Source organism: Clavelina lepadiformis, chromosome 5, assembly GCF_947623445.1.
Source record: "Clavelina lepadiformis chromosome 5, kaClaLepa1.1, whole genome shotgun sequence".
Classification (NCBI taxonomy): Eukaryota; Metazoa; Chordata; class Ascidiacea; order Aplousobranchia; family Clavelinidae; genus Clavelina; species Clavelina lepadiformis.
Window position 1 is genome coordinate 17,171,452 of NC_135244.1, and position 21,709 is coordinate 17,193,160.

Here is a 21,709-nt window from a genome sequence, read left to right on the forward strand (position 1 = left end):
AAATGCAAAAGGAACGCAGCTATTGCACAGCGCACAACTAAAATCCGTGTATGCATGCTATACTTCAACTTATGATAAACTAAGTAATTGAAATAGAAAATTGAAAGGCTTAATCATGAAAGCAAGTTTTTCTTTAAACCGTTGGCTGCATCAGATACAACCAAATTACTGTTTCCCACTATCAATGCAAAAGATTCTTAAACCATTGTTATAAAGACCCTGAAAATTTCACAGCGGTCTTAACAGTGATAAGAATAAGTACATGTTAGATCACATAAGCCAAAATACCGGACACGAAGTTGCAAGAACCTCGCAACCAAACCCCACTTTCTCCAGCTTACAAGGAACATAGCCCAAAATGAAATATGCTTCGTCAAGCATTCTTCAGCCTTATCCTGTGTATACGCGTCATCGTACGTCAACTCTGTATGGATTTCAAAAGTGACGTATAAAATAAAAATCCCCAAATTTTTGCGAACGTGGGAACTCTATGTAACGGTTGTAACCATCGTGATACTTGTATGAGAATATTCGTTTATTACCAGAAAGTCTATCTAGGTTATGACACTAATATCAAAGCATCCATTCCACTTGTAAGCCAACTGTGATAAATCACTTGTCAACTGTTTCTAACAATAAGCAGACTAGAGACAGATTTTCACGGCTCATTTCGCTGATCTTATTAAAGTAAAGATTGCCATACCTCTGTTCAAAGAGTCACGAACAGGTCTGCAGTAATACCACATATAATTTCGCTTGGTTAAAACATCTGCTACCTTTGAATAAGGTTAAACAGCAGCGCACATCAAATATTGGCTTAGTCAAAGTTGTTAACAGAAAAAGATGTGGTTGTCTCTGAGGTTAAACATACTCGACAAGAATTACGTCACATTTTTCAAGTACGCTTGCTGCTACCTCTAATACCAAACACTGTACGTAATACAATTAATTAAACGGTTAAAAATGCTTGAAGCGTAGATTTCTTAACACTGCACTAAAAGCCATGGTAATTTAATTTGAATAGTGTTCTATAATAATGCTATAATATTATTTATCTGTCACTTAGCCCTTTTAAGTTAGTTAGTTTTTAGTTAAGTCACTATAATGCAAGTTATGTCCAAAAATCCTTTTGGCTATGCAAGGTTATAGTTGATAAATAGCAAGCACATCGTTTCTCGCGGTTTAAAAATATAAGTCGATGTCAAGAGTACATCATATGGTCCAAGAATGTGGCAATTATGTCGTTGTAAGGCAACCAGTGCGTGCGGTTCTGCTGCTAATTACCGGTCGAGTTTTAAACAGAAGTCGAACGGCGGAAATTGAGAAAACGTACCGTGTTATGGTATACATAGGTTGCTTTTTTACGTTGAATTGGGAAAAGCAGTGGGCACACGCTGAACTTATCATGATCATGTGACAAAAGTATTTGTTTTAAAGATTAACAAGGATGTTTTCCACGTTACGTAACAATTTGTAAAAACGCAATTTATTTCAGTCAATGGAAGTGCTTTTTTAAATCTTTGTTTTATTCTTATATAATGTCAACGCCGATAAAAAGAAAAGCTTTCAAATACATGACACATAGTGGTCGCTTCATTTAGGCAGAAACAAACGACGATATTACATGCACCTAAAGTCAATACGCAATTTCGTTTTAGCCTGAAGCAAATGTTAGGTGTAGGCTATGTGCGAAGCAGCTAAACAGAACTTGTCCGCTTGATTTCACTCGCTCAAAATATTTCGTCCACCACTTAAAAGGCAATAATTTAACTCAAACTGCTAAACACAACTCATGGAAAAGCGCGAAAAGAACAACCAAACAATTTACCCCATTTCATTTGTGGAAGGAATTTTAATTCCCGAGAATATGGCTTCGTCATCAGAAACGTCAGTTTATTAGTTATTCGCAATCGGCCTGGATAACATAAACCACTTTTATGCCAAGTGCTACAATAAAATATACAAGCAACTTTGACCGCCTGTCAATAATTCAATCGTTGATATCTTAGTTTATATTAAATCTTACAAGGCCTTACTGGGCGCCTGTAGGTACTGTCTTTGTCTCTTACAAGGTCAAAATTGCCATGATATTTGCTGCGTAGCATCTATAGTTCTATACACTACTATAACAACATAATCAGTCGGCTCGTCATGATGAGTGCAATTGTCTGCCACTTATCGCTTTGAATGTCATTTCATGGGACTAACCACAAGTCTCCCTATAAGCCATCGGCAATCAAAAGCATTATTTCCCCTCAAGCTAAAATCGTACTTTTGGTTCCAACTTAGCGGTATTCAGTATTATTATGCATTCCTCAAATTTCATAAACGTTTTTCAGTCTATTTGCATTTTTGATTATTTGAAACTTATTTTTGATCTGAATTCTCTTTCTGTTATCTGGCATCTATAGATCTTCTCTGATATAGTATCTTCTTGAAACATTAACACTTGTTTTCGGTAAAATTGAATCAACTTGAAGTGTGTAGTCCATCTGATGCTGCATTAATACCGACCAAATTTTGATCCTCTTCATTAATAACAAGTCTGTCATGACGATTCAGTAACAAAACCTAAAAGCGACCTCGAGCACCGAAACACACTTGAAATCGCTAGCTATCCTGTCAAGTGGGTCTGATATACCTTCAAACAGAGACACTTTTTTTCTGGAAGATAATCACCAGTCGTTCGCACGCGAGCGTCGAATTCGCACGCGAATTTCATGAAAAAAGCGACGCTACTGACCGACGTAAAATCCTGCGTCGAAACGTAACCACGACGCAGCGTGAGCCGGGTCGATTGTTTTAAAGGATAAAGAAAAAAGAGCGTGCGGTAAACCAGTTTTGTGCTGGTTGACCTCCTCGCCGTAAGCGCACAAATCGATTGTTTTACTTGTTTGTTTTCATCTTAAAATAGCCGAAACGTGGGGTAACTTAACAAAACCAACATGCTCATTTTCGTTGACGAATAGACCACACTAAATAATGTCGGTTAGTTATTTAATCGTTTTAGGAATGGAGTCGGCAATTGTAAAGAGGGCCATTTATAACCAGCAAAGCATGATAGCGGTTTCAATCAAAACATTTCAAGCGGAAACCCAGTCAGTACAACAACCATTTCAAAAGAGACTTCTTTGAGAAAATCCAGTGCAATTGCCAGATCAACTAAGTAAGCAGAGTAAGAAAATGCTTTCGTTTGAAACTGAACACGTTTAAACTGACCAGAAGCTGCCCATCACGTACACATTTAATATTAAAACGCGACCTTTCAGCCGGAAATGTTTCGCTGGAGTTCATAAACTTACAAAGTCTTTATTAACGTACGCATATTTTCTTTCATAAGCCTTCTTAAATATAGAAGCCTGTGGTGAAAAAGCATAGTTAGTGTACGGTCGACGGTCGTAATTTAAAGTGTCGCGGCCTATAGCGCCATTTCCACAGAATATTTCACAACACCCTGTTATTGCCTTACCAAAGCGTTTTATTGGGTCACTTAATTGCCTTCATGTGCCAGCGCTATCGGTTATTATTAGAATCTGCGCACAATGACGCGTGGTATGTGACACACGCGATGATAATGTAAACAGAGCGTGAGGGGAGTTTAGTGGTGGCGTGAGAAGCAAAGTTTTTGCAGCAAGAAACGCGACAAACCATGCCCGGAGTTGTCTAATTATGATTTAATGACGTCTTATAGCGGCCTGGTCGTTGTAATTAAATACCAGCTGTGTTTGGGGGAAGGTCGCTGGATGGAAACTGACTTTGTTATACTTAAAACGGCAGTCACGCACATGGATGTAAGCAAGAAACTGGCAAAAGTGCAGTTCGCTGAAAAAAGGGTACTCTGTGAAAAATTTAAGCCTTCTTTGGGCAAAATGTTATCTATAAATTTAATGATTTCGTTTAATTCGCTCTGCAAATTTAGAAAACAATCAACAAAGTCATGCTAATACTGATACTGCTGTTAAAATTGGCAAGCAAGGTCTAAAAGTAAAGCCACACACATATAAGCAATGTTTTCCTTGTTGTTGGACAAAGGATTGAGACAACAATTCAAAAAATATACAATAAAGAAACTAATCTTTATTAGTCATTTTATTAAATTATTATATTACAACTGATGGCATAATAATTTTCTTTTTCCTACTTCATGCCGGGACCAATGCGTCTAAGACATGAGTTTTCAAACAAAAATTTAAAGGTATTTTTTTTAATAAGTTATTCTTTATGCTCTAAAGTTTGCCTGACGTTTTTGTATGAGGTACTTTTTAATTTTATGAGGTACGTTTGTTGTCTGACTTTGTTAAATAGACTTGTTGACTGCTGTATTTCCTTTCGGTCACTAAACTTGATATACGGTATACCATACCGCAGAGCAATATTTTTCAAGTATATAATTTAAGTGAAAACTGACCTTATAGTCAAATGTTTTCTATGTGGAAACCAACTGAGATAAAAACATTTTATTTTTGCGTTAAGTTTGATTTAGTTATATGCAGAAAATTTGGATTTATTGCGTTAAATTGAGTTATAAAGTATTTTTGCGATTAATTAGCTGCAACTGCATTAAAAATTACGTTTCTTACAGTGACAACAACTATGTTAAATTATTAAAAATTTAAGTAAAAAGTACGACTCCAAGTCGGTTATAATGTGGTTTCTTCAGCTATTTTGCGAGATAAATTTGTAACAGATTTTATCGATGTTGTCTGAACCGTGTTAACGAGATTTTAAAATAGTAAAAAAGGGTAGCCTATACTTTGGCACTCTTAAGGTTAACTTTTTATTTATCGACACTAGCTTCTTCAGGTGTACTGTAAAATTTTATTTTATCGAGTCAAGTAACACTTCGGGCGTTGACAAAAATCGTCACCTAGCGGCGTTCGGATGTGTAAAGGAATTGATTCCGAGCGCTGTGAACTTTTTAATTTTGATAAATATTATATCCATTTTCAAAAAGTGGCCGTACCCTTGAGCAAGGCACTTCGTTCAGATATGAACATGCTACAGCCTTCGTCAGCTCCAGCTGTTGCATTTCAGTGCCCTGGTGGAATAACAGCCACAATAAATGAACATCTTGGTCATGCATGCGGTCTCAAGTCAACTGCTTAAGGGTTTGTATGTGTAATCAGCATCACTGTTATTGATCAAATTGAACTTTTTCGCTGTGCTTACACAGCATATAAAATCCTTGCAATTTGCGTGCTGTTGGCTTGTCGCCGACCGTGTGGTGCGAGGATGATGTGCTCGCCGCGGTACCCCTGGAACAGAATCTTACATAAACCGTCACAATCGTGATCAACGAAAGAAACTCACTATTTTAACAGAAAATGAAGAATTTAATAAGCAGTCGCTTTTTATTAAAGCCGGGATTATAACAATTTGTATTTGAAAAAAAAGAAAATCTGCGTATATCTACACACGCCAGTTGCGATGTGTGACTGTAAACAACGCCCAAGTAAAATCAACATTAAGTAAGATCGCTGCTAGCGGCGAAAAGCACGTTCGCTATATACTCGCAAGTTGGCGCAATAGAATGAAAAAGTTTAAAATAATTCTGAGACGTTATTTTAAACAAATAATTATTAACAACTACATTAAAATAAATCACAATTAAGGCAAGCATAAATAACTCCTGCGCTGCTCTATCGCTCTTCATTCGTTATCGGCTGCGACAGCCACTTTTCGGTTGTCTCCCCTCGGCGCTGTAAATAGACCAGGATTCCCAGTGAATCAAGGTCGGGGGTGCCCCGGATTCGCGTTATTGCGCGCGCGTCATAGCATTCGACCTGCAGCGGGCAGCATACTATCTATACATCGCATGCACCGTGCAGAGTGGTTGTCTTTTTTGGGGCTAAAATATAGTCTTTCATTTTCTTGGTTGTCGTGCTTCATTTCAAAATGTGGTCTGGCTTCTCTCCACTCTCGTAGCGATGCCACATCTTGAAGAGCAGTCCTTCCAGATCACTGACGTAGTGTTTAACGCTGAAAAGTGGACTCGCAGTGCGCCGGTGCCAGACTTTTGCACGAACAGATTTCAAGCTAAAAATAAGAAGACGCACATGAATAAATTAACATATCACACTTTCCATCAATACTGACTTATGGTATTAAAACTTAAATAACAGTCCGCTAAAGCATAGTGGTTAGGGTAGATTTAACTAAGTTTAAAAAAACACTTACTATTCTGGGTCGGAGCCAAGTTTCACAGCAATTTCCTCATAATGCTCTCGGTTTTCTGCTATCAACTCAGGACATCCAAGACAATTTAGTTGGGAAGATGCAACTCGGCTGGCCAGGGTTTCTTTTGGAAGAGTGACCATGGGACAACCAGCCCATAGAACATCCATGCCTGAACAGCGAATTAATTTGAATAAATTGGTAAAGCTTACATGTGGAAATGTTAACGGATCACACCTGTAGTATGTCCATTGCATAGTGGTGTGTCCAAGCATATATCAGCAAGCTGTCCGCGGCGGACATGTTCCTCCTTTGGTGCCACTGGTGAGAAGATGATTCGGTTTGGTGCAATGCCGCATGTCTGCGTTGCAAATTTTTTAACATTGGCTTCACCAACAGCAGGAAATCTCAAAAGCCATAGAACACTGTTGGGAACTCGCTTCAAGATCTGAACATAACAGGTTCAATCGTAAAGTTGAGTCTGGCAAAAAATTGTCACAAAACTAGAACTAATCATTGTACAAAGCATCTATAAATGATCTTTACCACCTTCCATAGTTACTCAGTATTGAGTTGTAACTGAAAAGATTGGTTAATACACATTCTTTAGTCTGAAAAGATTCTGCGCACTTAATGCTTACATTGCACCACATTAGCAAGGTAGCAGGATCAATTTTGTAGAGTTGGTTGAAATTGCAATAAACGATAGCATTACTCGGCAACCTGTACTGGGAGCGACTTGAGACAACAATGCCACCCGGTGACTTCTCGCCAGTTGCTGCCTTGCTGTCAATCTGAACGAATATTATACAAAATTAATGTACAAAACATTATGAACAACCTTAGACAGCACTGAAGCAGATAGAATTGAAAAACACAGTAGCCAATTTTAAAAGAATGAAGAACTTGTAAAAGGGTAAGGACCTGGACAAGGGCAAGACCATTGTGGGCGATGTGCTTCTCATCGAGCTGGACAGTCAGCTGGCCGTTCTTGACCATGTTGCAGATGTTGACAGAATGTTGGTTCATTGGGACGACTGGAGTCAAAACCTTTAACAAAACACCTTGTAAGGAAAACTCAATGACAGGGTGCACTACTGCACATTAAATATTGATAATAATTCATTGAAGAAAGAAATATTAATATTTTACATGGCATACCTTTGTGGTTTCTTCATCTTTTACAGCTGAACTTTGATAAGAAGTTTCGCCAAACCAGTCAAGCATCTCATTCATATCAGCAGAGTTGAGAACGCAGTAGGTGTCGCTCACTTGTTCATCGCCTTTTCCTTTTACATCAACCACAGCCTTTTCCTGTTTAAATGTTGAACCGTGTAATTCAGGTGGACTCATTCGCCAATGGAGCCGATTTAGCTAGAAACTAGTTTTAGCTGTTTTTGTGTTTACAAAATAATGTTATACCTATATGAGTCATGTAAAAGTCATGTTTTAATAAGTATTTCTTAATCGTTTAATTGTTCACTTAGCATAAAATGATTCCTCTTTACTTTAAATCATAGCAATTATGGCGCCTCAAATCCTGGATTCCATATTAAAAGGCAGTTAACTTCTTACAACTTTCATTTATTATCCAGCTTTTACTTAACTAACCCTCAATATGTGATTGGTAAACCCCTTAAGCTGTCTTCCAAGGGATTTAATCAAAGCTTACCCTCATATGAGGAAACATCTGAGCATGGTCTCCGATGAAGAAGGTGTTAGGCATGTATGCCAACTTCTCACTGTACTGAGCATTGAGTTCATATGGTGATGTCACAGCGTCGGTAATGATGTAATCCATGAACGTGGCACCGCTTGTCCCAGGATAACCGAGCCACATCACCTGTTTTGAAAAATTTATGTTCAGGTTCATAAAATGTCAGCAAACTTGTGATATGGAGACCCATAGTATGGTGGTAGCATTTGTCAAAAACTATTTACTCTACCTCCAGCAGAAAATAGTTACTATATGATGTAAGTTATGTAAAAGCCACCTGAATTGGGGCTGGTCTGAGTGAGAATATCTCATTCCTTGCACCTTTAGTGTATCCATTCATGTTGAGCAGGACATGAATGCCATCCTGATGGATCCTGTCAGCAGCCTAGAGAAAATTATTATTAACAGTCCAATTCAATTTAAAGAGCTTGAGACTACAGTTAGGACTATAAAACTTTTTCTCACAAATTGTCCTACTTTGCCATTGCACTGTATTTGAGAAAGATCAACAAAATGATCAACTTCATTTGAAACCTTCTTTCGAAAGTTTGTGCCATCATCAGGACTCAAAGCATAACAGAACACCTGCACAGGGGAAATAATTTGGTAAAACAATGCTGATACACACAAACTTTTCACATTGAAACCTTAGTTAGCCGCATTAAGGTTAACAATTAAACTTAACTACCTCGACTTTGTCAAAGTTGTGGACTCCAGGGATGCTCTGCATGAGATGGGAAGTGGGATGGTTCCCAAAGTCAGAGCTGACATAACCAACGCGAAGTTTTCCAAAACTGGCTTGCAAACTGCGTGGATATTCGTATTGGGGCTTGTGAAGGATGTTGATCTGAATAAATATTAATGTAAATACCATCTGGTGCTTTTCAAAACAGTACTAAGTACCAAATCGAGCTCCATAAACATCATCGATTTGCAAAAAAATGAAACATGCTGCTTTAAAACAACCTAAAAAATCCAACAATAATGTTGTACCTTGTCCAGACACAGAGCTCCATGTCTGGCAGCTATGGCCTTCCTGAATTCATGAGTGAGTGGATAAAGCATGGAGTGATGAGGGTGCACAGATGGAAGGCGGTTCTTTGAGAGCTGGTCTGCAACAATTGACACGAGCTTCTGCATTCTTTCATCATAATCACTCCAATCGCAAATAATCTAAAAAACAATTAAGTATATAAAACAACCATTCAGTACTAAACACCAGCACGCAACAAAAACAGTTCTGAACTGGCTTCAAAACGAAGTGCAGTAAATTAAACACCTGCAAGCAATGGGCCAAGTTGCAATAGGCATCGGGAAAATCTGGCTTCAATTTTAATGCAGTCCTGTATGACTGGATAGCAGCAGGAATGCTTCCACTGTCCTTGTGTACTGATGCGAGGTTGCTGTGAGCATCTGCAAAGGCTGGATTGATCTGGATTGCCCGGGTGTAGCACTGGAAAAAAAGACAAGCGATTAAAACCCATAAAAGCTTAAGATAAATAAATCAACATGAATGATCCATTAAAAGACGGAAAAAGAAGAAAAATTTAACTATTATTTCACAAAACAATCTTATAAATATGATCATTCATCAATATATAATTGCATCTCTTCGACATAACTGTATCCACATTATTCCACACACCTGCATTGCTCCTTGCACGTCTTGCATTTCCTTCAGGGTATTACCCATGTTTGAATAAGCATCAGCAAAAGTTGGGCTAATGCGGATTGCCTCTTTGTAGTGAAGCAAAGCTTCCTGGAGCTTGCCTTGTTGTTGCAGAACGCTAGCCAAGTTGGAATGGGCAGCAGCGAATTCCGGGAAAACCTAATTCCAAAGTTAGGTATAAAAAAAGACAACGCACCTAACAATATACCAAAAACGTTGCAGTGCCTTTGACTACAAATCAAAATAATGCAAAAATACCTCCAATGCTTTGCTGTAAAGCGCGATAGCATCTTCAATGAAGCCTTGCTCACGTTTAATGTTAGCCAGGTTGTTGAGAGAATCTGCATGCGATGGGCACAATCGAAGTGCTTTGTTGTAGCAATCTTCGGCATCTTGTACTTTACCTGTAAATGGACAAATTTAGATACTATAACATAACCATTGCTACTAGGTTTTTGTATTTTTCACAACCATTACCTTTTTCCTTCAGAGCATTGGCCAGGTTGCAGTAAGCATCAGGAAAATGCGGCTGCAATTCAATGGCACGCTTGTAAGTGTCAATGGCCAGATCAATAAGACTTTGCTCATAATACACACATGCTAGGTTGCCGTGCACCACAGCATGGTTTGGAGAAAGATTCAAAGCACGCAAGTAAGCTGCAACAGCTCTGCAAAGGTTATCAAAGGTTAACTACAATTCTGTGTGTCTGTGTTATCAATGATATCAAAGGCTTTTGTAATTTACACCTGTCAAAAATGCGAGCTTCTTTCAACACATTTCCAAGATTGATGTAAGCATCAAGAAAGTTTGGGTCCAACTTTACAGCCTGCGCATCAAAATTTTCTTTTAAATAAGCTTTACGTGCAAAACATTGCTATATCATGCCAATACAATTGATAACCTTTTCAAAGTGATGAATTGCCAGCCAGATTTCTCCTTGACTATTGAAGACGCAACCAAGATTGCTCCAAGCTACGGCAAAACTTGGTTGAGTTTCGATTGCTTTTAAGTAGCATGCCTACATGGTTTACATCCAATGAGTGGACCACAATTTACACGACGATGAATTTCGGTCATCAGAGATGGGGAAAAGCAAAAACAAAAAAAAGCTAAGTTAGCAATTATGGCAAGGGCACTAACTTTTAATGAAATGCAGTGTAACGGGAGCTTAAGATAAGAGTAAAATTTACACTTGGCTGATATAGCTACATTAATGGTGACAGCTCAGGCAACTCTAGATTGTCACAATCTCTTTGGAACACCTTGCTAATGTGCATAGCAGACAAGTGTAAATAGTTCGCGAAAAGCAGGAAAAGGACAGTGAGGTTGTGTCAAAAGTGCATTTTACTTCATTGCTAGAGTTCTAGCAGATGCCAAACTGTACATTTTAACAAAGAAATGCAAATGTTTTGCACAACCTAAAAAAACTGTGCAGCCAGATGGTGATATTCAGTTGTATGAACATCATTAGGAAATATTGGAACTGTGTGGAATGAACTAATCCAGCATCAACACAATAAAAATGTGCCAAGCCACAATAGCTGTTGACAAGCTGCACAATTTTTTTTAAAAGACGCAGCAGCGCGATACCCATTACACTGCAAGAATGTCGCCGCAGCGCGCAGTTTGCAAAGCGCATGTGTCATGGGATTTTAAACATTAACCCAACTAATTAAGTTTTACATTTACTTTAGCTCTAACCATTTAACATTAACGGTTACCCATATAGACATATCACTCGAATTTAAAAACTGTTCCAAGAATAAGAATTTTGAAAATCCCAGGTTTATCGAAAAAGTCAGCTGTGAATGACCCCCAGTTGTGTAGGACACATACTGTACCGCCACATGGTTTATCCTGTAGAAAACACACTTTAGAATGGGATGTGCTGCGCTATCCAAGTTTATTTGATCCAGACGTTTCTTCATTGCTGCCATTCACTGGAGTAGTTCAGTTAACACCTTTCACGCGAGCAAAAAATATCGCAAAAGGAGAAATAAAATGAACAAGTTTCATTAGTCCAAGATGTAGATGTTTTTATATCACAATGCTTACTTAAGTTTATTTTTGTTCCAAGAGTAAAGAAACAACAATGAGACGATGCAATTTAACTTTAAAACTAGTCATTTAAGTTTTTAACACTTGTACCATAAGTTAAAAACATCAACAAACTTCTCACATTGTAATTCCTTCACTCCTTGTCTTAATGTATGGGAGCGATACATGGACTGCATTAGAATAATGCCAAACATTTACCTGCACCTAAGTATTTACATAGGTTGGAATTTGATTATTTTTAAGACGTCGCTTTCACATATATAAATGAAGATCCTGAAAAGAAGAGGGTAAGCATGAAAGAAAGCCGAGTAAGGTCTCTCCTAGAACTGTAGGACCTCACCTAAGACTACTTAAACTTCTCTTGACCTTGATGTTTTCGGCCTTCTTTCAAAACGCAATTTAGCGCCAACCAGCAATTTACGCAAAAAGCAATTCAACACACAGCATGACTATTCAAACTATTTCGAAAACAACCCTATTATTTTGACAAGGTTCTTTAGCAATGCAGTAATTGTTTTGTGAACAAAGAAACAGCAAAACAATTAAATAAGCTTGAACCTCTGAAAGCACCAAACTTCAAACACATCGTACAGTTATTCCAAGCAGGTGTTGGCAAAACGCAAAATTGACGCAGCTTGCGCAGCAGAAGCACTTGCCAGCTTGACTCAAAAAATTTGAATTGTCAATTCCGATGTAAACAAAGTCATTAAGTCATAAATCATTTAGTTTCCAACTTTTGATTCAAGTCATGACATTATGACCTGGAGCCAAGCTGCAAGGAAGCAAATATCACATCAAAATGATATTTTCAGAGTTTCCCATTTGTTGAAATGGAGAAGCAGAATTTACCTATAGATCACTAACTCCTGTCTGGTTGTCTAATTCTGATCACGACAACATTAAGTGATTTTTATTCAAGTTCTAATCTTTCTTAACTGGCTTTTAACTATCAGTATGCTGATACATGAAGTATTTACAAGATCAAAAACTTGTATTTTTTAGAATTTATATGTGGATTAGAGTTTAATTTTGAATGAAATAATGCAATCCATGTACCTTATTCAAACTTCGAACATGGCAATTTAGTGCCCAATCAATGACCAAGTATTGGTAAAAATATACCTTTTAACCAAACAGGTTTTACATTGCCATTCTAAGTTTGCTTCAGGTTAATGCTCCATTTACAGTGTATGAGACCATATTATGATTAAATATATCTTCCCCACCTCTCTTATGGTCTCATACTTGTTGGATATAAAGCTAATTTATCTTAATATCATAAACAGAGCATGACAGCATTCTCATCTGCATATAAAGAACAATACCTTTGCCTCCTCTAACCGCCCTAAAGCCTTGAGCAAATTCCCAAGGTCGCTTCTAACGCAGTAAAGGTCCTAAAATACAAGAAATACTTTTAAACACTTAACATGATTGCATTGTGTCACTTTTATCAAAGATATATACTTACTGGATTAATTTGCAAAGCAGAAAAATATGCATGAACAGCACCCTCTAAATCTCCAGCAGTTACCAAAGCTGCAGCCAGGTTGATGTATCCATCAATGAAGTCTGGCTTCAATCGAACAGCGTGTCTGCAGAAGAATTAATTTTACCAAATTAAACAAACATTGATATACAGATGCACCGCTGACATTTAATTTTTAAAATTACTAAATACCAGTTACTCACTTGACCTTGCCTACTCGTGTACAATGTTTATGAACAGTAACGACCACACAAACACAACTCACATTTATATTTACCAACAAATATTTTATCTATTACCAATAGACCCTATAACCACCTATAATGTTCCAACGCTTCCTGTAACTGACCCCTCTCCTTGTAAACGTTACCAAGATTGGAATAGGCCTCAGCCAGCATAGGATTAGTTTTTATTGCATGTTTTGAAAAGTAAGCAGACCTTAAATTAAACAATATTAAATTACAACTTAAAGAAAATGGTATATAGATCATTATGCTAAGAATATTGTCTCAGAATAACTTACTTATCCAAACGACGACACTGAAAGTGTATTGAACTGAGCAACAAGAGGACACCAGTATTATCTGGTTCTTGCTGCCATAGCTGCATGCAGTGACGCTCAGCATTTTCATAATCACCTTGCTGATATTCGCGATGAGCCAACTCTCCTAATGCTTTGCCGAAAAATAACACAGAAATTTACAATTAATTAACATAGAACAAATCATTCTTTTCAAAATATTTTGCCACAATACATAATTTATAGCTTATGAAAAAAAGAGTATATGATTTAACTTCATTATAAAATAGGCCTATAGCTATTTCGAAGCTATCTCGAGCCAAGACCCCATGAATCAGTATGGAATGAAAGTGTGTACCAGACATGACTAGCAGGTGTGCAACTAAGGGGTAAGTTGATCTACATGTCCGGCCCCTTTACGATCTCTGGCCAGAAGTAAAAGCATGTACCCAATGATCAACATAACTCGAAATTTAATTATGTAATATGTGTTCTATATGGCCATCAGTACTTCTGTAATTTTTCCTATACCACCACGCGTGCTCTTTTATGGTAATATCATGGTATCATTTTTGTTTATTGGCAAAGTACGTTAATATCACCAGTTATTACGCCTACCTTTGTTTTTGACAGCAGTTAAGAGAGTATCGTATTTTTATCGAAGCAGTGCGTGTCCCACTTTTGTGAGAAGCAAACAATATTCTTCCTAGGTTTCGTACAGTGTGATATCACTTCCATAGTTTAGTAGTGTCACTGCCACACTTTCCATACTCGACTTATGGTCGTAAAATTTTACTTTATGAAGTGCCAGATTGGAAAGTACAGCAGCTTTTGATGAGTAAATATAATCCAACATGCAAAAACCCAAAATGTGACATGATGGCATGCACCAAAGCTTTAATTGTTTGTTTACTTATCATAAATTGGCGTTCAAACAATCAGCTGGGTTTTTTATTATAAATTAGCTGTAACTTTTCACTATAGATGAAGTGATCAAATACATTGAAGCCAATAAGTCATACACTTGAAACTAAGACAACAGGTTCTACTATATCTTAGTGGAAAATTTGCTTTCAACGCGCCGGATATATTCGCCAAAACTTGAAATGCCAAAAGTTGCCAATGTAATACTTATAATATAGGGCAAAATGGCAATTCTACGCCTGAAAATCGGCGCAAAAACGAGCTTTCTATACATCATACAAACTTCCCTGTAAGGCTACTATAGAATATTTTCGTTTATTGGCTACGTGATCAAAGTTAAACCGATACAAAAAAGTGATTAAAAAAGAAACGGAAAGATTAGATGGCTGCACAACAGTGTAAAGATAGCCAGAAGAGGAACTGAAGCAAAATTGCGAGAGAAAAGAGCTCTCTACGTCCTACAGTTTGTGAAATATTTATTGTTTTTACAGATTGTGAGATATTTGTGCAGGAATCAGACTTAATGGCATTTCAGTTAGTGTATTCTTTCGACAGGATTGATGAAAATTTTGCAGGTAACAACTATAAATTTGACATGTTTTGAAGAAGAGCTCTTGCCTATGAAAATCAATAAAAAAGAGTGAAAAATAAAACTTTAATTAGCGATTTTTGAGTTTCACCTATTGGTTAATCCATCTAGTATACAAGTAAACAACAATATGATGTCAAAATTTGAGTAGATGGGGTCTAGTATACAAAGGCATCTTGTTGTTTTGTACTTGTATGTTATACCCAGCTAGTCTACCCTACTGGCTGACGGGTACTTCACTATTACCAAACGGAAGACAACATCTGAACATACACAAATGTAAGAGAAAACAAAAAAGTATGGTAGTTTAAACTTTTACCAGAATGGTAGGCCTAGCACAATGAAGTCATAATCTGATGATATACTAGCCGACCAATTACTTCGTCAACTGGCTGGACTGCAGAGTATGGCCGATTTCAGCAAGATCTTGGGTGCGCCAAACAACCACATTAAGAAGTGCGGTGCGCAAGAATGCTCAGACGCAATGGAAGTGCGCAATTATACAGGGATGTACACATTTTGATTACAATCTTTAAATCAATTGGAAATTGTGCGCACAAACGTTCTATTCAAATCGAGAGCAGAATAACGCACTTTAAGTGCGGCACTGAAGCTCATGAAAAAGTGTACTGATTGCGCCTATGAAAAACTTTGCAGTTTGGTCAGCCGGCATAGCTTTTAGACGGGTCTACTATACAAATGTACAACAAGATAATGTCACAATTTGAGTAGCTGGGGTCAAGTATACATAGGCATTTTGTGATTGTGCATTTGTATACTACACCCTTTTAGACTAGGCCTACGCTACTTACACACGGAATCCATAATCGTCGACTGCTGTTGATTATTGATAATTATCTTCTTAACTGCGTCTTCTTTACTAATTTGTGAATACATGACACAAGTCTAAGTGTAAACCAACATATAAGTCGAATTTTAATGCACACAAGCAAACACTTCCAACGCAAAATAGCTTGAACCTGCTTTCTATGTACCTCTTTCTCTCACAAACACTCACGCGCCTTTCACCTATCACGAAATCTTGTGATCGTGTGACGTCATAAAGAACAGTTCACACCACGTGACCACGCGCAGTATTTTACAACATAAATAAAAAATGGCCTTTGGCTTGTAAACTCACAAAAACTATACCAAATACTAGCATGTTAACAAAATTTGTTATGCATTAATCTATTGCTGGATAAAACGCCCTTCTAGTGTGCAAAGCACCTTTCAAGGTATGTTCTCACTCATTTTTGTTCACGAACTCTGACGTAGGGCTATTGCATTGTGGGTAAAAAAGACTTGGGTCAGTCCAGGGGTCACCGCACGTTGTAAGCAGTTATAAGATTTTTATTTTACAAAATAATGTGTTGGTTTGAAGTTTGATCCAATTCCAATTGCTTGTAAGATGGAAAAAAGCATATGCAAATATTCAACTCTTCGCAAGAGTATTAGTTGTTGTGATTTGTGTTGACCGTATTGTTGAAGTATCTTATTAATACCGAGACCAGTAGTTATGTTAAAAATTAATTGTCCCCCTACTCAGGGCAGGTCATTGGAAGTGAAGGCTCAACTGGATTTTTGTGCAGCATTGGTTCGCGACCGGCCGACCTTGTTTGATTTGATTCTTTCTCGTTTAATAAGTGCTGGGGCCCAAGGCCCAATTAGATGCAATCGGCTAAAGGCCGGCACTGCCCAATGTCCATACTTCATATCACTCGAGTCACCAGTAACGTTTTTTGATGACTCGACTTGACTCGATTCAAAGTTACTGAATGACTTGACTTGACTCGAGTCAAAGTCCAAAATGACTCGAGTCACGTTAAGACAATTGACAATCATGTTTTGACGATTGTGTAACAAAAGCGGATATTTTTCTAAACATTAACTTTCTGTAATAAGTATCAACCAGACTAATTGGTAGACAGCCAAAACGTTATGCTAACTTAATCAGTTTAACGCAACGCATAGTGGGAGTTAGTTTTTAGGTTACAGGCACTGACTTGACTGAAATCGCAGTTTAAATCGACTCGACTTGACTTCGACTGGACTCGATTCACAACTCAAAATGACTCGAGCCAGAAAAAAAGGAATTGGTTACAACCCTGCTTCATGGTGTTTTAGCGGTTAAAGCAACCCGTAAGCAAAAGCAATATAACAAGACCCAAATTCAACCTTAGGCAGCGCAACTCTATTCGATGTTCCGAAGAAATAGCATTTGATTCGTCTGTTAAACGGTGATTCATTCATCAGTCAACATTAACAAACGTTTATGAAGCTGGTCAAGCCAAGATAACTTTATCTTGTTCCCACAGCTTAGCCTAACTGGACAACGTCAAGCCCTACAAAAAATATATGACCTGTCAAGAACAATTAAAAGGATCGGGACAGCCAGGGACATGCATTCAATTACGTAAATTGCAATGATTAAACCAAGCATGGCTCGCAGGCCTATACTTGTAATTGAATGAGGCTGGCAATCGTTTTACGCCGTGAGCCATAATAGTGGCCTACGAAAATGGTCATAAACGTAAGCGACTTTACCCAAGTAATACCTATAAATATATAGCATATCATTTCATTTTCATGTTAACAGTCTTCAGACAACCGCGTTTGGTTCAGGTTACTTTTAATTTTACGCTTATTAAGTTCAGGAGCAAGAAATAGTCCAATCATAGAAAAGATGTTTTAATATCGGTGCTGTGATAAACCAATTTGCTTCCTGCCTATATGTACTTTAGGATGCATTAGAATTCGTAACATAAGTAAAACAGAATTAGGAAAATACGAGCTATAGTAATTCCTATATCTGAATGAAAATAGAATACAGTCTATGGAGTTACTGGTAGGCCTATCGATGTAATTAGGCAAATAATCAAATCTAAGACAAATTATTGACAAGGGTCTTCAAGCAGTACTATTGCTGTCATCAACTTATTGACATTAACTGAAAAATTAACACCAAAAAGGCTAAATGTTAGCTTATAAGAAACAATTGTGTTTATTGATACAGTATACGACTATACGGTATACATTCGAAGTCAATTTCGGCTCAGTAATAGACTGTAAGCCTAAAATATAGCCTATAAGTTATATATGCCTGAAGAAAATCGTGCGCGTGCTAGTAAATTTTATTATTAAAGCCTGTCAAAGTAAAACCTTTATGACTGAGGCCACATTTGTGCGGGTTTTGCGTTTATCATCTATTACGTATATACAGTAGCCTTAAAATCATAATCTACCATAAAAATCTACCGACACGGAACGATAAGCAAAAATGCAAGAAAAGGAAATAAAAAAACAAATGGAGAAGCATACTAACTTACTACGCGGTGAACCAAAATACTAAGCGTAAGTAACTTAATACAACATTGCATGTATGCGTATGGCATAAGGGCATTTTATAAAAAAATGAATGGATCTTATGAAGAAAAGGAAATTTTCACCGAAAACAGTTTTATTTTCAGTCAGGAACAATCATTGATTTCATTGCCTGTCTTAATTATAATCTATGATCGTTTCACCTATAGAAAAAATTGATCAGTCGGTTGCCAATCCTGATGAAATAACACTTCGAATTGAAAAACATTCTACAGGCTACATGGCTAGAGGTAGCCAAAACCAGAAGTATCTCAGTTGTGACATCGGTAGAGCGATTTGATCAAATATGAGTGTAAACCAACCTTTGTAGTAAAGTTTGTTTTAGCTACGTTTTGAAAAAAGTCTTGTACAATATGTTTGTGAAAAAGAATATACAGTACAGAAGAGAGTTGCGAAAAAGTGTCTTATAAAGAAAGCTAAAGTCGATATCGTAAGTCTTTCAAAGGTGCATGTTCATGTACATATACGTTTTTGACTCACGTGCATGCATGTAAGCCTATGGTCAATTTGAAAATAAATTCGAAGTTATATAGGCCTACTGTATTCTATTTTCGTCCTATTTTCCGATGAAATTTTATAGCTTTTACCTTTTATGAAAGAAGCAAAAGTGACAATCTTGGTTATCGCAAAAAAGCGGGGTTATGTGAAACCATGTCAATACACGGCTTATCGGACATATATATCATGCACTCATTAACTTTTAATTTGTGCTAATGAAGAAAATCTCGTCTTTCTTTCTTACGATCTCATGTTGCAAGACGAGACACAAGAATCCTTTTAAATATTAATACATGGCCCCTTGCGCCCTTTTATCGTTATCTATTTTTATTTGGCTACATGCAGTGTATAATATACAGAAAAGCTAATTTAAGTATAGATTTCAGGATTTAAAGAGGACAATTCACTGGTTGGAAGTGATCAATATCTTTGAAGAATTTGAAGACGGTCAACAACTTTCTGTAATGTCAAAACAACATCGGGAGTCCTCAAGAATTGGGTGGGAAATTAAAACTTCAAAAAATGTCACCAAAACGTGCTCGAATTCTTGGGAACGTTTCTCACGAGAGGTAAGGTTTGCGTTTTTGTGTTTGTAAATCCTTAATGCATTTATATATCTTATTATTAGTGATATAAGAATTCGTTGTCGTTGATGTGTATGGGCACGATTTCAACTCTATATTTGTTGATAATGGTATTGGTTTGGGCAGGAAGCACACTCAAGGGAGAGACGGACCACGGACAGCAAGAAGTTCCACAAGACCGTCAGCGAGAATATGAAAAAGATAGAAGGTCATCTTTTGGTTTCGGATAACATCAAACGGGGAAAGCGATTGTTTTCCAATTCCTCTTCTAAAGCTCCGATAGAGATTGGAAGTCGGTTTCTAGATTCAAAACGCTCTTTCAATGATGCTCCTGACAAACGACGTGATCTACGATTACATAATTCTGGAATCACATATAACGACAGTAACCTTGTTTGCCCAGCTTACACAGGAGTTGGCGTGCTGCGATTTCCGGACGGAAGGTGCTGCAAGAAACCGGTATTCTTTGTGCCTAATGACAACTTTCCAGATGGTGACGGTATCATGAGAAAAACTACAAAAATTAGCATAGAGCCGGAAGAAAGTTATCATGAATCAACCGACGCCGGTATTAAAACCAGACCTCAAAGAAAGTTGGTCTTGAAAAAAGAAACTTGTTATTTTATAAACGGAATCAGTGTGAGGCCTGTGCTGATTCTCAGCCCGCAAAGAACAAAGCAACAAGTTCAGAGGTATTCGCCACCTTATCATCCTTTACCAGTCACAAAGGAACCAACGGCGCCAATTCGACAGCCTGCTGACGCCAATGACGTTTGCAACATCTTCTCCCAGGACTTATTGTCTCCCAATGGAAGGAGCCCTTTATCTGTACGCTTTCGTGCGAGGTCTTTTACGGAGAGTTTTTCCCCCAGATCAGACAAATTATCTTCCGGGATTAATTTGTTTTCCTGCTGGAAATGTCTTGGAATTGACGCCGATGAAGAATCAACAAGTTCCCTGGAGTCAGGTAGGTCAAAAATATATTTGTTATAGATTAGCGTCTTTATATAAAAAAAAAAAACGAGAATAAAGATTACTTCTGATATGGAATATGTACTTATCGGGGTATACTGCTTGGTATATGTGATAAGGTACCTTCACCTTGTGGTCAATAAACTGGAATAGAGAATGGCGTACTTTAACTCATATTTGGATAACGAAACATTACCGATACTTCAGAAAGCGGAAGTGATGGAGGTATTGAATCTATTAACGGAGGCGGAAGCAAAAACGGGTTCGACTATGAGGATTTCAATGAAATTGATGAAGTGGAGGTGTTTGAGTACTCCAGTGACGGTGGTGGTGATTCCGACGACTCTTCGGTCTCCAACGATCCGTAATTAATCACTTAAAACGTAGCTAGTGTGTCTGTCGATGTTCATCTTGTGCTGCTTGTATAGCCTGTTGATTGGAGATTATACATTATTCATCCTGTATTGCTGATAACAGTATTATAGCCTACATGCTCTGTTTAGGTGCCTCGGTGCCTGACATTATGATTGTTAGGTGAAACGACAAAAGATTTATATGAATTAGTTGTAGTTCAGAAAAATAATGGGAAATTGCACAAGTCAATTTGTAGGTCTCTTTATGACGAACACATGGTTGCACACGATCTCTTCATTGATGTTCACCATGATTTCGACGAACTTAACGATGAACTGATCAACCAAGACCTCTTGCACTACGACCACTCTTTGCATAACCAAAGCGTAAGCGAAGAAGAAGAAGAAATACGATGTGAGAATAAAAAAAATTTATTATTTTTTGCCGTTTATGCTAATAGTGACACATTAAACAGTTCTGTCTTCCGTATTATTTACTGAAGTTAAGAGTTAATTTTTGCTCATCGTGTAACATTATCAGCAGACTATTGCTCTTGCCATAAAATAAGAAATTTAAGTGGAAGCTTTGTTCACTTTTGTTTGTTCTAGAGCTGATATCACAAAGTGTTGTTCCAGGGTGCAGGAGAAAGTCTTCGCATGGCGAGTCATCGGACTGCATGAGTGAAAAAAGAAGATATGAATCATATGAATCAAATTACTTTCATCTCACGCGACTTTGATTTATCGTGACTTTGGTGCAATGTGAACATCGAAACATTT

General features: G+C 37.5%; 2 protein-coding genes across 8 annotated transcripts; one reads left to right on the forward strand and one right to left on the reverse strand.

Annotated features, from left to right (window-relative positions):
* Nucleotides 1–5,332: 5,332 nt before the first annotated feature.
* Nucleotides 5,333–16,132, reverse strand: LOC143458552 (UDP-N-acetylglucosamine--peptide N-acetylglucosaminyltransferase 110 kDa subunit-like). 2 transcript variants are annotated; one of them, XM_076955327.1, is made up of 22 exons: nt 15,951–16,132; nt 13,629–13,779; nt 13,424–13,543; nt 13,088–13,211; nt 12,945–13,013; nt 10,463–10,579; nt 10,308–10,387; nt 10,038–10,228; nt 9,819–9,964; nt 9,537–9,719; nt 9,171–9,344; nt 8,885–9,064; nt 8,580–8,738; nt 8,369–8,476; nt 8,169–8,276; nt 7,847–8,017; nt 7,336–7,488; nt 7,099–7,224; nt 6,816–6,968; nt 6,412–6,622; nt 6,178–6,346; nt 5,333–6,036 (listed from the first exon to the last, which is right to left on the reverse strand). In XM_076955327.1, exons 1-22 carry the CDS (start codon nt 16,033–16,035, stop codon nt 5,886–5,888), a joined length of 3,129 nt encoding a protein of 1,042 aa, XP_076811442.1. In that variant the 5' UTR covers nt 16,036–16,132; the 3' UTR covers nt 5,333–5,885. The 2 variants fall into 2 exon arrangements, with proteins under 2 accessions (XP_076811442.1, XP_076811441.1); XM_076955326.1 differs by having other exon boundaries at nt 8,357–8,476.
* Nucleotides 16,133–17,675: 1,543 nt separating this feature from the next.
* On the forward strand, nt 17,676–21,709 carry LOC143459813 (uncharacterized). 6 transcript variants are annotated; one of them, XM_076957100.1, is made up of 6 exons: nt 17,677–18,492; nt 19,400–19,589; nt 19,731–20,571; nt 20,784–20,940; nt 21,187–21,344; nt 21,539–21,709. In XM_076957100.1, coding segments are annotated over exons 2-6 (1,263 nt in total). In that variant the 5' UTR covers nt 17,677–18,492; nt 19,400–19,484; the 3' UTR covers nt 21,541–21,709. The 6 variants fall into 6 exon arrangements, with proteins under 6 accessions (XP_076813216.1, XP_076813215.1, XP_076813214.1 ...); XM_076957099.1 differs by having other exon boundaries at nt 17,679–18,952; nt 19,407–19,589; nt 21,566–21,709; XM_076957097.1 differs by having other exon boundaries at nt 17,680–18,952; nt 21,566–21,709.